The 18595-nt window shown below is 41.0% G+C and overlaps 1 protein-coding gene across 2 annotated transcripts in view; it reads left to right on the top strand.

Moving 5' to 3' along the window:
• Positions 1-18595, top strand: part of erbb4b (erb-b2 receptor tyrosine kinase 4b) — a 359968-nt gene that overhangs the window by 227301 nt on the left and 114072 nt on the right. For both annotated transcript variants that reach the window (XM_080902240.1, XM_080902239.1), the window contains exons 4-5: positions 4332-4463; positions 9318-9383. In XM_080902240.1, the coding sequence (XP_080758366.1) occupies positions 4332-4463; positions 9318-9383 (198 nt within the window). The remainder of the gene's footprint in view (positions 1-4331; positions 4464-9317; positions 9384-18595) is intronic.

Raw genomic sequence — 18595 nt, 5'->3', positions numbered from 1 at the left:
GCATTTAGCCTTGTTGACCCAGAATGCATCCTGATCTTCCCGCAGAGTTTCTCCCTACTGTTTTGATGAGCTGATAGCAACAATCGCCTGAAATCAAGCTGAAGCTCTCAGAGTCAATAAGACAATATGTTGGAGACCCAGGGCTAAATCCCCAGTTCCACTGCTATATAGAGCTGGGCGATAGAACGATAACGATATGTATCGCGATATAACTTTTACTCGATAGAGAAATTAAGCTATCGCGATAGACCTCGCCGCTCTTGTCCTCTTAAAAAAAAAAAGGTCAGCCGATCCAAATTCAGTAGCGCAGAGCTGAACCAATCACAGCCGCAGCGTCACGTCGCGTGACTTGTTACGTACAGCACAAGTGCCAAGCCGCACGTGTGTTTGTTTGGGAAGCAGCCAGCGGGTAATGGAGCCAGCGCATAATGGAGGAAATGAGTGTGCCGACTAGAAAAATCAACCGAGCGTGACCGAAGAGAAAACAGATGATGGTTCCAATGCCGGAGAGATTGTCGAACGGAAGAGCCATAGAAGTTCCGTAGTGTGAAGGTATTTCGGCTATTTCAAGTCTGACAAAAAACAGAGTAGCCTGCACTGTAAATTGTGCCGAAAGCAAGTCTGGAAATACAATAAACTGGTGCATGCGTCACACTGTGCGCCACGTTATTGTTTCGGTGAAATGAATTTCTACAATACTGTTACTTCTACTCTCTGCAGTGTTTAAATGCTTACATATACACACAGTTACTGTCCCTCCACACATACGACTCGGTTCTGCTTCTATGCCCCAGCTTTGTTTACTTTTTCCCACCGAGGCTTCTAGACTTCTGATTGGCCAACATTTCTGCACGGTTAGGAATCTAGCGCCACCTGCTGCTTTGGCATGTTCATAGCAGCGTTTTCCTACATTTCGTTAGCTTCATAGCATAAGTGCCTAAGTCATTGACTTAGGCAATTATGCTATGAAGCTAACGATTTCTGCCTTTATGTGTGGACGGGATTATTTTTCAAAACGAAAACGGAAAATCTCCGTTTTCAAAAACACCCGTGTACGTGTGGACGTAGCCTCAGTCTCTGACTGGAAGCGCTAATTCATCATTCGGCTTTTGTCAGACTAAAGTAACTGTTACAACTGTTTGAAAAGCTCAGCTATACAACAAGGAGAGATTGAGAATTTCCTTTTAGTTCTCAGTTTATTTGATATTGACAAAAGTTAGTCAGTTTTGTCTGTTCTTCTGTAAAACAAACTAAGATTTATTTTTAGAATTAATACTTTATTTCTAAGTGGAATTGACAATTTAGTCTGTTTCATTTGTTCTATTTTGAAACTTAAACGCTTTAGCGGCTGCCTTTTGTGTAGTTTGCAATATTTGCCTTTATTTATCTGAAAAAGTCTCATGTTCCTTAAGTACATCTACCCTGTTGAACTTATTATGGGAAATAAATATTTAAAAACAAGCTGCTGATTATTTCACATTTTACTTGTGAGCAACGGCACATTTAAATCTTACAAATATAGTTATTTGGCTTATATCGTGATAGATATCGTTATCGCCTGAAATGAAAAAAACATATCGTGATATGAAAAAATCTCATATCGCCCAGCTCTACTGCTATAGGATAGAGGAAACACCTTTATCTTTTTGATTGAATACCTATCTATCTACTGTAATAGCCTGACTGTTTGAGTGTCTTCCTGAGTCTCTGGGTACCTGTCTATATTTCTAACTACTCTCTAGCTTACTGTGGTTGCTCTATTAAACAAGGGTGTTTCTCTTCCTGACACTGAAAGACAGCACAAAGTGAGACTGAAGTTAAGAATCGCAGTAAATCTGTTTCCTTGATTGGGCTGATTCAACACATGGATTTTCTTAAGTGTACAGAAAAAAGTAAAGGTATACGATAATGTAATTCTCCAACATTACAGAAGCTCGGCCAGATTTATGGGGTTTTTGTTGTCCTACATATGTCTTCATTAAGTTGTTCACTCTGCACCAATTAATTCAGCCTTACGCACTCATTAATGTGCCTTTTTTTTCTGATGATTGGTTTGCTTTTTGCCCCCCAGTCTTAATCAAACTCATCCCCACACTGTAATAAAGGGAAGAAAAAGAGAAAGAAAGCACTTAACATCATTTTGCAATTACCAGGATACATTTGTGCTGCCTTGAATATCATATTGTCTTTCTGCAATGGTTATGCAGCCTGATACTGAAGATTGCTGCACCTTTTGAAGCCTGCAGTCACACAGAGATGCTTGGAGTTGCTCTCGGGACAAGGCTGGAGGTGATTTAGGGGGGTGCATTTCAGAAATATGAGTAGTAGCTACATGAGCAAACTAATTAAGACATTTTCTCTACCCACCAAACAATCAACAACAGAATTTAACCATTGATCTCCCCCTGGCTACCAGCTGCACAGCCAGAAAATATGCAAGCCAAGCATGTATTTCTAATAAAACTAAAGCCTGCATGAGAAGGGAATGTTATTGTAATTATTATGTAATATTTGTTTGTTAATTGTTCATATCTTGATGAGGAAGGCCATGAAATATCCTGATGGGAAATACTAAAACTGTCCTGGGCAAAGCGCCCTCAGGGAGCGAATTACAGTAAACTACAATCTAAATTCATGAACATGTCATGTCAGACTATTAATACATGTTTTGTATGCGTAGCGCATGTCTAAATGCATCACGTGTGAAAAGAATTAGACAATGGGTTAGACAGTCAGGGGATCCACTTGTGAGAGATTTACACATAGTGTTTGAGAGCACGACTGTTGCATCTGTCCAGCTGATATTCGTCGAAGCAGCATTTCTTTCTAGGTTACACGCACAGGGATTAGCAAATATGTTTTGTCTTGTTTCATAGTTGTTGTTTTCTTTAGATAGATCACCACCACTACAAAGTGATAATAATGATGTATTTTTATTTTGTAAGATCGGTAAACTTTAAATATTTATAATAATAATTATATATACATATTTTTCATAACCGATGTATAATTTGATGTATACATTTGATACATGTTGGCTAACAAACCAGCCAGGATGAAGATGAATACACAGAAAAAATACATGTATCTCGCTAAACTGCGGTTCAAATCGTTCTATTGTGTAAACTACTTGAATTTGAGACATGGCCTCCTCCTGGTCGAGCGATATCGCTTATGTGGTGAGAAGCAGGATTAAATTCTTCCCTAACTCCCAGCACAAATGCAGATAGATGGGGGTGGGGTGGTGGTGGCTGGGGTTGTGGGGTGGGGAATCTGTGTAGGTAATACCACTGCCACCTATTATCCAATGATTATTATTTATATGAGCCTTTGTGGGATGATATTGTATTTGGCTCGTTCTGTGTGGAGCTGGTGGGGCGCCTCATGTATGATTATGTGTCTCATCGGTTTCAGCCCTGTGTCAGTAATCTGTTTGTATGGAGATAGAGAACACACAAGCTCTGTAAATAATGCAAATCTGCTACTGGGCTTCACTTCTTCTTTCCTTTTCTGCATTCCGTCTCTTTGTGCCTTTCTTTATGTGTCTCTCTCTTTCTCTTTAGCACTCTTTCTCTCTCTCATAAAAGTCAAGATTAAGCATTCTCTAAAGTCCTGCATGACGATAATCTGAACCACCCTCCGTATCCAATCATTCAACAGACAGTGGTGTACATTTCTATGTGTGTGTGTGTGTGTGTGTGTGTGTGTGTGTGTGTGTGTGTGGGGGGGGGGGGGGGGGGGGGGGATCAATTGTCCCTATAAGCCTGATGATCATTGGTTTGACAAGGGAAAGCATTTTATGATTTGAGATACATCACATCCTTGATGAAATACAATTAAAAATATATATATATATTAGGCCTGCTGCCCCTTACTGAGGATAAAATCCTATGGATTTAATGTTGGCCATGGGGCATAATTGATTCTATCGGCTCACAGCATAGAAGGAAAAGGATGAGAAAAACAACACAATGGGAAAAGATCAGAGGTTGTAATAACAGCAATATAACATGGCTTTGTCCTTGGTGCTTCACACCAACAGCAATCATTACATCTGTGTGACTCAAAATCAACTGTTCACCCCAAATAATTTCTTCTCCCCAGCTAAAAGAAAAACGTAGTCCTTACGTTTTTTTTAATGACTATGGCTTTAACTTCATCTAGTCATGTTCTTTGTTATTGAAAAATTAGAAGGAAAAAGTCAATCAGTTGAAAAACATATCCAGAGAAGGGCAGCATGCTGAATTTGGTACATCCTACAGGTAAAAAGACATGAGAGCTCTTTGTATATATGTACTTAGTGTGTCCCTTATTTATTTGTTTTCTTACAGAAATCCTAAATGGAGGTGTTTATGTTGACCAAAACAAGTTCTTGTGCCATGCGGACACAATCCATTGGCAAGATATCGTCAAGTACCCAAGGATCCAACCTGTGGTGGTGCCCACCAACAGCAGTGTCACATGTAAGTAACCCAAATGGTACACATGAAGAAAATGAGAAAAAATTATTTGCAAAAGCCAAAAAAGGCACTTAAAATATATGGATATCCAGGAAAGCCCAACAAAAATCTGAATCAGTGGAAAGATGATTTCAAAAACAACGTACCTGTCCAACGTTTCCATTTTATGCTTTTCCTCTCCAAAGCATGAAGTGTAGATGCATGCAAAACATTTCAGAGAGTTGTAGTAAGCTGGAGTAACAACAGAGAGAGAGATTTTGTTTCAACCCAACGTGAAAATAATCACAGGATTTAAACAGACATTATTAGCACATTTACATGTAAACACATATTAGCCGCCTAGCTTAATTGTTTCTGGCAATTAAGGACCATGGAATGTACTTCACACATTTTTTGCTCACTACCAACTTCTTGGTTTTAAACATATTATCTCCCCCCACTGGTAATGCAACTTCTGCATGCAGTAATGCAATTTCTCCATGCATGTCCATTTCACGTTTTGTAGAAATGGACAAGGTGGACTGGCGTGTCTATTACATGTTTTGCTGTGATACTGGGTTCCATCAGATGTCGGTAATAACCTATCCAAGCCACACATGCAAAGAAATCAAACCATATGTTGTCCATAAATTATTTTATGTGTAATAATGAGAAATGACACAGGGGAGAACTATTGAAGAAGTAATGCATGAAGAAAGGGAGGTGTAAAAAGGCATGGAATGTCATGACACAAGCTGAAATCTATCAGTAATTAAAAAGCAATCCTGCCACTTTAGTGCAAATTAATATCAGCTGGTTATGTCCCAACTGATGGCCTATAAAAAGGTGTCTCATTACAAAGGTGTCACACAAGAAACATGATGGGTAAAACCACTGAGCTCTCTCAACACCTTTGCAACCTTATTGCTGCAGAACACACTGAAGGCAATGGTTGCAGAAGAATTTCTGAACTACTTAAAGTTCCAGTGAGCTCTGTTGGGGCCATAATCAAAACATGCTTTACCATAAACCTGGTGTAGACGACCAGGTGTGCCACAAGATTTCAGACAGAGGAGTAAATAGATTTATCAGAAGAGTCAAGAGTCAAGGGCCACTTGTAGAGAGCTACAGAAAGACATTGAATGAGCGCATGCAATTGTTTCAAAGAAAACGATAAGTAATACTCTCAGCCAACATGGCTTGTATGCAAGCTCACCATGCAAGACTCCTTTGTCGAAAAAAAAAAAAGCATGTTGAAGTGTTTTTAACGTTTGCTAAAAAAGCAATTAGACAAACCTGTGAAATACTGAGACAATATAGTCGAGTCAGAGGAGACCAAAATTGAAGTCTATGGAACATAACAACACCATAACGACAGTGTTTGGAGGTGGGAACATCATACTGCACTGGCACACTTCATATAATTGAAAGACAGATGAATAGAAAACTGTAACAAAACACAAGACATTCTTGATAAAAATCTGCTATGAATATGAAACAAGGGTGGATGTTTCAGAAAGGCAATGATCCCAAAATAAAGCTGCTAGAATGGCCCATCCAGTCACCTGAGCATATGCCGAGTATGGCCTGGAGGTCAAAATGGGACACATTCCCTAGTGTGGGTGAGAATGACCGAGCTAGATACAGAAAGACAAACTGGTGATGGCTAACCAGCCGGACATAGTGGTGGTGGACAAGCAGAAGAAGTACCATGGGCTGAGAGAAGCGCTCGAGAAGATGTGGAGGGTGAAGGGAACATGGTCCCTTTTTTTGTGTGTGGGTGTGTGTGTTTGTGTGCATTCTGTTGTTTTATGTATGTAATACACTTTTATACATTGAGTGAGTTACTGTTGCCCAATACCTTATTTTAAAGTTTTACCAATCAAACTTTTACCAAATAGGCGTTGTTGTTTTTTTCATTTAGTTTATTTATGGTATATATTTAAGGTAGTTTTGCAACTGATAGACAGTTTTTTTCCCTTTTAAACAACCTAATAATAATAATAATAATAATAATAATAATCTTTAATTTCTCTCACCTGTCATTTAATTTATTTCTTGATTTAAAAAAAAAAAGTAGCTGAGACAGTGTACCCTGATAATGAGGGTAGCAGATGTGATGGCTCAGTTGCTTAAACAAACTTGAATGAAGTCACGGCCACTCTACCTGGCAGTTTCTGTAACTCAAATTTGCAGGAATTTGTGCTAATTCTGAATTAGTCTTTAAAAATGTCTTTTCACAATTATTCCCCACACACTTGCCAAGGTCTTTCAGTGGCAGGTTATCTTTGACAAAAGAAAGGATCCAGAGGAGGCCCATTATCACAACCTGGTCGATTCACAATAAATGACTGAATGTGAGCAGCAAAACACTGTCATCACAAAATCACCCTTTGACCCTATTCTGTCACCCTGCTTACCATAACAATTCACAATGACTGCTAGCTCACATCACTTAAATGTCCTTCTGTAGCCAGCTGGAAGACCCGTTAATGAATGCATAGCATTATGATGGGATTTATTAGTGTGAAATACACATACTCAATCTGTCAGAGGACAGGGGATGATCAGTGAAATAACAATGCATTTACTGATCTCCTCTGACCCATTATTATTAATTTGCTGACTAAACCTCTTAGCATACTCGTTTCTTTTTGTTTTTAATTAACATTAATTTCTCACACTTTTTGACATTTAAATCCAATGTTGTTTTCACGTTTGTTTTTTTTCAAACTGTCTCATCTCATTCATTTACAAATGGAAACAAATAAACAAATGATAAAATACGCTATCACTGACTCTGATATAAACAAACAGACTTTTCCTTTTTGATGCATATGTCCTTGGAATCATCTCATAGTACTAGCTGAGGGCTTCAGATGCATGCTAAAAGCTCCAAGCATTGATATTCTGCTCAATCACCCTCCTCCCTGCAGCCCTGTTAGCCCTTGATCGACCCCGACTCCTTTGCAAGTCTTCCACCCTCGCTGAAAGATCAAGGGTCTGCAAACTTGTAATCCACAATTGAGAACATAATCTCTGTTTCATTTTTTGTGGCGACACAAGCTTCATGTTGTTTTGCTTGTGACTTATTTGTGCCATGGTTGTGTTATGTTATTGGTTTCAAAATAGGACTGTGATCTTTTTTTCTGTTTTTTTAAACTGATGCCCTGTTGATTCTGTTTAAACACCTCCATCTTTTGCTTGCTGTACACTGACGCTGGTATGGCAGCAGTTTCAACATTTTAACCTTCAGGGGATGTTAAAGATTACGGTGCATTCCGGGAAAGGGGGTTTGACGGTCTTATACAAGGTCAGTGAGGATTTAGAAGCTGAGATAGTGAAGGCCATGGTCACTGAATGAAAACTCTTTGACTTGACTTCCTGGGGCACATAGCACGGAGAAGAACAAAGAATTAAGGAAGAACAGCAGAAGTTCTGCCTGTATGGCTGGCGGACATTTGTATTAATATCCCATTTGTATACTGCTTTCATACAGACAAAGCTGCCAGCCTTTCTCTCAAATGTTACTAAATTGTCAGTTCAATAGGGACACACTGGAGAAACAGAAAAAAAATAGAGAAATGTAGTGGTTTAAGAAAAAAGGGACAGGAATAGGCACTAAGGGAAAGAGAGCTACAGAGGAGTGATGAATCTATAAGTGATGGATGAAGAGAAAAATGTGTAGTAGATGGGCTCAAAAATGAGGAAGAAGAAGAGGGCAGAAGATGGAGATTCTCATGTTGAGCAATGGAGTCAGTCGGATGCTAATAGCTCTCATCTGGAGAGGCTGATGGACAGAGGACAGCACTTCTGCACTTATCCAGACTCACTTCTCCCAGCAGTCAATTACTAGACAGTCAATTAAGTCCTCCAAAAACCCAGAAAGGCACTGGCTAAAGCTCTGAGGGTATGATGCTGCTTACCGCTCCTTTACTGCTTTTATCTCAACCTGATGTGTGCTGGCTTCATGCTGGGCTGGTTTAGCGTGAAGTGGCAAAAAGAATCATCTCATTTTCCCAAAATAACCTGTGCCAAGGTTATTTTGGATTTTATTACCACAACAGCATATATCAGTCAAGGAAGATGGATCTTTCCTGCCTTAAAATATATATGTATAAAAAAAACAATGTTGAGAATTCAAAGGTTTTTTTCTTAACTCTTAAGATTGTATCAGTTAAATGTAGTATCATCGTCATATTAACGAAATTAACTGCTGCATGCTACTTGCAGTACCTACAGTTCAATGATTACAATCATAATTGCAATGATGGCAATAACTTTAATTATTTGGTGCCTTTAAAGAGTTTTTGTATAAAGAGTTTACAAACTGCTCTGGCAGACAAGCATAAGCAGGACTCAAACAGAAAAGAAGGACCAAGAGCCAAAAATAAAAAGAAGAACATTAGCACAAATTGCACAATTGTATCCCTAAAAAATACCAATAAAGGGATTTGAAGGAAGTCAATGAACATTAAAATCTAAAAATCAATCCTAACATGTACAGGATTATATCCAGGAAGAAGTTGAGCTGTTGCATAACTAGGCGAGAAAGACACTATTGTGGTATAACAGAAGAAAGACTTATTCAAAGTTTTAAAAAGGTCACAATTGCTCAGTGTGAGCAAACAGAATGCACCTATGCATGCATATCCAAAGAAAAACATACAAATAGATATTAAGTGAATTCAAAGTTAAACCACATGATCCTCCATAGTTTTGTTCACTATGTGAGTTTGGTTTGCCTTTGGTTGAGTGCTTGAAGACAAACTCCAGCAGCAATTCTCTGGTCTGTTTTAAGGTTGAATGACACTGACAATAGTTTGTGAAGTTGCAGTTTGAAATGCCAATAGTCTCTTTCCTTGAACCTCTGTGCAGGTCAAAAATGCCACCGTTCCTGCAATGGCCGTTGCTGGGGACCCAAAGAGGACCAGTGCCAAAGCTGTAAGTTAATTATTATTATCTGATTAGAACTTCGAGTTGTTAGAATCACCACTGAGTGACTTTTGCATGCATCAAAACTTTACTGATAACTGTTGTGGGTCAAAAATAAAATTTAGCATATCTTTAGCATACCTGGCAATGTACTTGGAACGAGATTCCAAGCTTTATTTAGTGGATATACCTTTGGATGTCATTTATGTATACATCCATGTGACTCCATCTAAGGCAGGGGTCTTGAACTCCAGGCCTCAAGGGCCGGTGTCCTGCAGGTTTTAGATGTGTCCTTGATCCAACACAGCTGATTCAAATGGCTAAATTACCTCGTCAACATGTCTTGAAGTTCTCCAGAGGCCTGGTAATGAACTAATCATTTGATTCAGGTGTGTTGACCCAGGGTGAGATCTAAAACCTGCAGGACACCGGCCCTCGAGGCCGTGTGTGTGTATATGTGCGTGTATGTGCGTGAACAGTGTTATGAACTGTGAGACTTGTTACTGCAGCATCTTTCAGTTTGAAAACAGGAAATGAAAGTGCCATTTTTGTAAATGACAAATCTCTTATTCTTGAATTAAAGTTGAGTCATCTGTTTGATTGGGCAAATTTCACTAAATCACAATATCAACTTTGAGACATTAGACACTAGGCCAAAAACAATTTTCCAAATAATCAAAGACCTTTATCTTTTTGCTCACTTGTTGATATTTTGCATTTATTTTGTTTGGTTTATACTAGTCATAAAAAGAAATACAACTTTGTGTTAAAATATAGACTGTATTGACCAACACTGTAATATGTGTGTAGATAGATATATTAGCTGGGGACAACCATAACCATAATATTATATAGTTTCACAGGCAAAATTACAAAAATAGTTTAGGCAGCCTGTTTGATACATTGGTGACAAAGGGTTAAGTCTTTAGTTTAACCCAGGGGTCTCAAACTCCAGTCCTCGAGGGCCGGTGTCCTGAAACTTTTCCATGTGTCCCTGTTGCAACACAAATTAATAAAATTAGTAGGTCATCAGCAAGGGTATAGAACTTGACTGCATGCTGGATTGGTAACTCCTAAGTAAATGTAAATGTTTGGAAAAATGTACTTCTAAAAGTACTTTTATTGCACCATGATCATTCACTGATGAACTGCTGTAACATGAATCAAATGGCTGAATTGTCACCGCAGCATGCAGTCAAGTTCTATAGAGTCTTGCTGATGACCTGTTAACTGTATTCAGGTGAGGTAATTCCTAAAGTGCAAAAACTTGGCATGTCTTTAGCATGGTGTGCAGTGTGTTCTTAAATAGAAAAAAACTTGAGGAAACTGGACAAGTGGAGGACAAAAGAAGTGGTAGGTCTAAAAAAGCAGATGAAAAGTATCAGAAAGTCATGTCCCAAGAAATATATTTTTAAAAAACCCAGCAAAGACCTCATAGAGGACCTGAGAGGAGAGGACCATCCAGCCCTTCAGTAGAACCATCTACTGTTCACCGAAGCTTCTTTAGAAATGGTCTAAGTGAAAGAATGGCTGTCAAGAAGCTAGTCCTAATCAAGAGAAACAGGGAAAAAGGCAGAGGTATGCCACATTACACAAGAGCTGCACTGCAAATCAGTGGCAACAGGTGTTTATGGAAATAAGAGGCAGGATTGAGCACAGTAGTTTGTAAGCATATTACTCACAAACTAAGCACAACCCCATGCTGCCTCTGTGGAAACGGGACATGAGAATATCACCAATAAATTAGCATCTAAAATTATATTTGAATTCCATAAAGTGAAGGTTTTCCTGCTTGTTGCCCCAAAGGGATGACATCAGATTTTTCTTTGGGGTTTTTTTGCTGTTGAAAGTCATCATTTCTTTTGAGGAGACTGTATGCTCTCCAAATTAACACACATGATATTCTGGTATTTTAATGAACACAGCTCCACAATGCAAAGGAATTTTAGCCTCAAAAATGTATAATCAACAGATCAGATCAAAATAATCAAAACAGGGATGCTCTTTAGATCATTCTATCAAGCAGAAAGTTTGATGTGGCTTTGACTGGTATTAAATAGACGTCGTCACACGGATTTTATTAGTACTACTGGTTGGAAATTTCTAAAAAACAAAGTTTTACCGGCAATTTAAAAATCAGACAAATCTTCTGTGTTAACCTTATTAAAGATCATTAATACAAAAATCCTAGATTCAAGGACAAAAAACAACATCATCTACATTCACTGATTAAATAACTTGCAGTCTACAAAAGGAAAAACATTTTACACAAGGCTGTGATGAGTGGTTGTTTCTTGTCTTCACCTATGAGGAAAGCTCTTATTTTAAACCGGATCATTAAAAGATAACAAAAGTTTCACTGTGATGCAAATGATATGTGACAGCCTAACTGCAAGTAGTGAAACAGGAACAGCAGCTCACTGCTGTGTGACATTTCAGACACTGAGATTCATCCTATAGCTGTCAGCGATCATGCTCCTGTATCTTTAACACTAATGCACAAGAATAATACTACGCCAAGTAAAAACTGGAGATTTAATATATCACTACTTAAAGATGAAGACTTTATTAAATACTTTAAAAAGGAATGGACTTCATATTTAGACTTTAATGACACTCCCGGAATATCTGCTTCTGTTCTATGGGAAGCAGGGAAAGCTGTGATGAGAGGTAAAATAATTTCTTTCTCATCACACAAAAAGAAAGAAGAAAACAAAAATATTCAGGAATTAGAAAAAAACATCAAATCACTAGAAGAAGCCTACGCGTCCCACCAAGATCAGGAAACATTGAACAAAATATGCAAAACAAAACTAGAATTAAATGAAACTATTAATAAAAAAAACACAATTCCTTATACAAAGACTTCGCTTGCAGAATTTTGAACACAGTAACAAATCAGGTCGATTTCTAGCTAACCAGCTAAAAATAAATAAAGAAAAAATAACTATATGTGCTGCTAAAGATTTATCGGGGAACACAATATATGATCCTGGAAGAATAAACAACATTTTTAGGGATTTCTATGAAACTTTATACTCACCACAAATAAACCCATCTAAAAATGAAATTGATCTGTTTCTTGACAACGTAACTCTTCCAAAATTACTAGACAGTCAAGCAATGGAACTGGATTCGCCACTGACGCCAAGTGAACTCCAGGAAGCCCTGATAAGTATGCCCAATAATAAGGCTCCAGGTCCAGACGGCTTCCCTGCAGAATTCTACAAAGAATTCTGGACAATTTTGGCACCAGTATTCCACAGCATGTTGCAGGAAATCGAGGAAAAGGGCAGACTACCACCAAATATGAATTCTGCCAACATTAGTCTCCTGCTAAAACCAGGCAAAGACCCTTTATTTCCCTCAAGCTATCGTCCAATTTCTCTTTTAAATGTAGACCTTAAAATAATCTGCAAAGCTCTCTCAAAGAGATTAGAGAAAATGACCCCCCTCTTAATTCATCCTGACCAAACTGGTTTCATAAAAGGTCGGCACTCCTCAACAAACACTCGTAGATTACTTAATTTAATAGACTACTCATACGATAAAAACATCGAAACCATAATATTATCTCTAGATGCAGAAAAAGCATTTGACAGAGTTAATTGGAAATTTTTATTCGCAACTTTACACAAATTTGGTTTTGGAAACTCTTTCATAAACTGGATAAGAATATTATACAATTCCCCAACGGCTCGTATCAGAACAAATGACCAGACATCCTCCAGCTTCTGTCTCCTGAGGGGCACCAGACAGGGATGCCCACTCTCCCCTTCACTTTTTGCAATTTTTATCGAACCTCTAGCAGCAGCATTTAGACAGGCTACAACAATTAAGGGCATAAAATGTAAGAACATAGAACATAAAATCAGTCTCTATGCGGATGATGTGTTGCTTTTTCTGCAAAACACACAAACCAACCTCTCTGAGGTAATTACTTTAATAAACTGGTTTTCAAGAGTTTCAGATTATTCAATTAACTGGCCAAAATCTACAGTTCTCCCTATTAACTGCTCCTTCCATAATTCTTCCTCTGCCCCACTGCAATCCGGAAATATTAAATATTTAGGTATTAATGTCTCTCCTAAGCTTTCAGACTTAACTAAACTAAACCACATCCCACTTCTAAAGAAAGTAGAAGGCGATCTGACTAGATGGAAATCTTTACCCATATCACTCATGGGAAGGGTCGCCACTATAAAAATGATGATCTTGCCAAAAATAAATTACTTATTTTTGATGATCCCTAACAAACCATCACAAGATTGGTTCAGATCTCTGGATTCATATATTTCCAAATTCCTTTGGAAAGATAAATCCCCGCGTATTAGCTTAAAAACGCTACAAAGAACCAAGGATAGAGGAGGATTAGATCTGCCTAATTTTCACCAATACTTCTTAGCCAACAGGCTTCAGTTCATCTCAGAATGGTTAAAACATACCTTCTTAGTTGAGCCCTGGCTAGATGTTGAACAGGCACTATGCAAGGATCTAGAGATTTCAGACCTACCATTTATTAGCTCAAACATCAAAAGACATGAATGCTTTAAAAGTATCAACATCAGCTTTTCTCTAACAGCATGGTGGGAGTTTCTAAAAATAACGGAGTCTTCATTAATCCCATGCAAACGTACACCTATCTGGAATAACCCTGACATATTACAAAACAATAATATGATTAATTTCCCAGAATGGAGTTGTAAAGGAATTAAATACTTAGAACATATATTAGAGGGAACAGAATTTATTCCATTTGACAGACTAGTTGAACAATATGGGATCAACAAGACAAGGTTTTTAGAATATCAACAAATTAAATCCATAGTAAAAAAGAAATTTAACCTCAGTCAAGTTGAATTACAAACACCACTAAGTGCGGCACATTTTCTTACTCTTAAATCCCCCAAATTATTATCTAAAATATACAGAACACTTTCTAAATTAGATGAATCAATATCCCTTCCTACTGCAAAGTGGGAAGCAGATTTATCAGTCAACCTAGACCAAAACTTCTGGTCTCAGATTTGCTTAAAAACTTTTAAATTAATTAAAAATCCCAGTCTGCAATTAATACAATACAAAATACTTCATAGAGTGCACTATACAGGTCATCGGATGTTCAAGATGGGCTTTACATCTTACACCAACAACTGCTCACACTGTCAAGGCAATACACCAGACAATTACATCCACGCTCTTTGGTTCTGTCCACCAGTGCAAAAGTTTTGGCGCGAGATATGTGAAGACTTATCAAAGTGTCTGAAATGTAACATCCCAACTTCCCCCTTAGTGTGTCTACTGGGCAGCTTAGATAATGTCACTTCAGAAAAGAATATAGCCCATATGATCTTCACTGCCCTATGCATAGCCAAGAAAACAGTCCTCATGAACTGGAAAAATAAAAATAATCTTAATTCTAACCAATATAGAAATTATCTATTAGATTACATTAGTCTTGACACAGCCTCTGCCACCACATCAGATCAATTGCTCTGGGCCCCTTTTATCAGCTCCATCACCTAGTGGGGGTGGGGGGTCATAGTTTGGTCCCGCCTTCACTGTTGTGATTGGTGAGGGGGTAGGGACAGGCTTAGGGCGTCGGGGGGTTCCCCGGAGGCATCTTCCTTGGGGAGCTCAACCCGGGGTAGCGGTCACGTCCAGTTGGGGGCTCTGTTGGCTCTCAGGTGACTGTTTCCTCGCGGCTGCGTGCAGCGGGGCTAGGGGAGGGTCTGTGCTGACGGACGTGGGTTACTGACCTGGCAACCTGGCTGCCCCTGGGTGGGTCCGGGATGGGCGTGAGGTTCTGGGGGCGCTCCGTCTCTGGGCTGGGGCCCGGGCCGGGCCTCGGGGGCTTGGGTCCTGGTTGGTGTGTTGCCGGGGTTGTGGGCGGGTGGGTGCATGGGGGCCCGGCCCTGGAGCAGGGTGCCGCCGGTGCGTCGAGCCGCCTGGGGGGCTCTTCAACTGGTGGGGGGGATGGTCACATCTTGCAGGAGCTTTCTTCTCTTCAGGAACTCTCTGCAGGAGGGGGAGATACAGGAGAGGTGGAGGAAGATCTCAGCCTGGGCGTTTACCGTCTTATGTAGTCTGAAAGATGTGTGGATGGTGGGGTGGGTGCAGTTTTCTCTGTGGTGGGGTTGGGTGGACTGTCCAGGGCTCTGTGGAGCCGGGGGGCGCTACTGCACTGGGCCCCGGTCTGATGGGCCTGGGCCCCCCTTCCCTGGCGGGTCGCGGAGGGTGGGAGTGCCTACTGGGGTCAGCGGGGGAGCTGGCCCCAGGGAGGGGTTACCTGCCCCTCCCTTCCTTCCCTCCCCATCTCCAGCTGCCTCCCTCTTCCCGCTCCTCCACAACCACCCACACATGCAGGGCCTTGGAGTGGGGGTATGTCACCAGGGTGCAGAGGAGGCTACCCCCCCCCCGTCCCCTTCTGGCTGCCTCTGCCTCAATTTTATCCCACAACTTAGACATTCACATTATTCACACTCTCATTACACATACATATAGGATCTTGGGGGTGGGCACAATCACGGAGTCCAAATCACCATCAGGGTGTATACCTCACCCCTGACGTCGTTGCCCACCTCTCAATTTTAAATACACTTAGTCATTGAGGGCTAGCAGGAGGGACTATGCGCTTACCTGCTGCTCCTTGGCAGGTAGCTCCATGCCCTCCTGGGTTTTAATTGCACCTTAGAACACATATGCATCAACACTACAATGAGCGGGTGGAGGGAGGTTTGGAGTCTTCTCCCACTCCCATTCTCTGCGGCCTGCTGGAGCGGGAGGGCTAGTAGGAGGAGTTGGCCGTCCGACTGCGGTCTGGGGTGTGGGGCCTCCCTGCTGCTGCGGAGTCGGGGTGGTCTGCCTCTCCCCACCGCAGGGAAAAGGGTAACACCACCTGGGTCTGGGTGCAATTCCCCCCTCCAGGGGCAAGGGTACCTAGACCCGGTTTGTAGAGTACGCTTGGGGAGTGTGATTGTGTGTACAGCGTCTCTTTATGTCTGTCTCCACGTTGGTTGAGTGTGGAGTGAGTGCATATGAGAGCATGAGGGTGGGAATGGATGTTTGTGTCTGTGTGTGCCTGTATGTCTGTGTCTATATGTCAGGTTGGGTATCAGACGCCACCTCTCTGGGGACACCTCAGGCCCTCCAAGGTTTGGAGGCCTATCTCCACCCACCACCACTTCCCCTGCCGGTGGCGGACTCCCTCAGGTGTCGGTGTGTTGGTGGTTCTTTGTGTCTGGGGGTGGGCGTCCGGGTACACACCGGCTCACTCCTTGGCGGCCGCTTGTCGGGGCCTGGGGCCTGGGGCTCGCTCGGGCCCCTTTGGAGGTGGGGTGCCCCCGGCCTCTCGGCCTGGGGCTCGGTCACTCAGGCACAGCTGGGGGCCGGCGGAGCTCACGGGCGCGTCACTGCAACTCCCCCTGACTTCTGCTCCGCGGCTGCTGGGCGAGCCCTCATCTGGGACTCTCCTCAGCTCTTACTGGGACAGTGGCGCGGCTGCCCCTCTGTTGGTCTTCCATGGTCTCTTGTGTTCTGGGGGCCTCTGGATGTCTGGAGTTTTGATCTCCTCCATACCCGCTTCACACCCTGGAGGACGGGGCTGTGGCCCCCCCACACTCCCTAGCAGATCATTACATGGAGAAACCTTTGGAATGCAAGCATGCTGATCCACACAGGTATGCACACATGGGTATTCACAGACGCGGACTAAAGCTTTCTTGGCTGCTGCCTCAAAGCACACTGTGCGCTGTCTATCTTGCGTGCTGCACAATATCGTTTATTATTTAGTAAATATTGATATCTATGACTAGCTAGTTTATTGTGATGGTGCTTTGTTTTCTCTATTATTATGTTACTCTTTGTTGTTTGCTGTCTCCTCTGTTTGTTTTTTTTGTTTGTTTTTTTTTTTTTCTCCATACAGGTGACCCAGGAGTTCTTTTTTTTTTTTTTCTCTCTCTTCCCCCCCCCTTCTCACCGTCTCTTCTCCCCTTTGGTTTTCTTTCTTTCTCTCCCCCTCTTTCTCTCATTCATTCCCCCTGTCCTATTTATTTAAAAAAAAAAAAAAAAAATGACAAAGGATGAACTGAAGCTCTGCCATCACGTAATGTCGCATACTGCTGTTTCTGATGTCATTTAAGAAAAAAAAAAAAAAGAAAAAAAAAAAAGAAACAGGAACAGCAACAATCCCTCCATTTTAACATTGTTCTACAGTTCTGAAAAATACAAAACAAGGCTTTTTAGAGAGAGGGTTCGTCACATATTTTCTGATGATGATTCCCACACCTCAGGCATGGGGAGTGCTGTTTAGGTTGGGAACCGGTGATGATTGTAATGCTAATGATGGTTTTGGCTCTCATACCTGTCAGGAAAAGCAATTCTTAATTGTATACAACATGTTTCTGACAAGGCATAGCCTCATCTGGATGTGATGCAAGCCGTCACCCATCTGTGCATGGACTGCACAAGTGTTTAGACCTGCTGTTGAGGAATTGCTCTCCATTCCTGGATGAGTGCAGCCTGCAGCTGTGTAATGCTCACTGGTTGTGGCTGCATTTGAAGAAATATTGGGTTTAAATGCTGGCCAAGCAAGTGTCTGGATATGCTCCTGATCCAGAAAGGCCTTAACTACCCTGGCAGTGTGAAGGTTGGCTTTGTCCTGCTGAAACAGCCACGGGGCTGGGATCCTGCTGCAAGAATTGCACAAATGCATGTTGGAGTATTTCATTTTTACTCTATCCAGTCAAATGTTGACCAAGTCGACCAATAGGCAGATCAGAAATCGTTGTCTCATGGACATGAAAGGCTGCAGCAACAGCTAAGTCATGCATGCCAGCATCCAGCATCTGGTCTCATTCAAATTTAGTCAGTAGCAGCACGGCAGCACTGACGACAATGTTGTGCATATTCTGATGCTTCAGAATGCAATTAACTTAACGAGTTCTGAGGTGTTCGGTAAACATTGGCTAGAGAGAGAGATTGGCTAATGCAACATGCTTTTGCCTACACAAGTAAACATCAAATAAGGCCACTTTTTAACAATAAAATTAATTTAAAAAAAATTATATTTTTACTAATACTAAAGAATTATTTTGTTACAATTGCATTGTTTTCCAGCGTAGTTCAGAGTAACTGTGCTTAAATTAATTAGGTGTCATAAAATGGTAATTTTTAAGGCTGCACTTTTGTTAATGGTTAGCTCTACAAGCCCTCTTCACAGC

Source organism: Rhamphochromis sp. 'chilingali' (assembly GCF_963969265.1).
Source record: "Rhamphochromis sp. 'chilingali' genome assembly, chromosome: 14".
Taxonomy (NCBI): domain Eukaryota; kingdom Metazoa; phylum Chordata; class Actinopteri; order Cichliformes; family Cichlidae; genus Rhamphochromis; species Rhamphochromis sp. 'chilingali'.
Note: the sequence above shows the minus strand (reverse complement) of the source record. Positions and strands in the feature narration are given on the sequence as shown.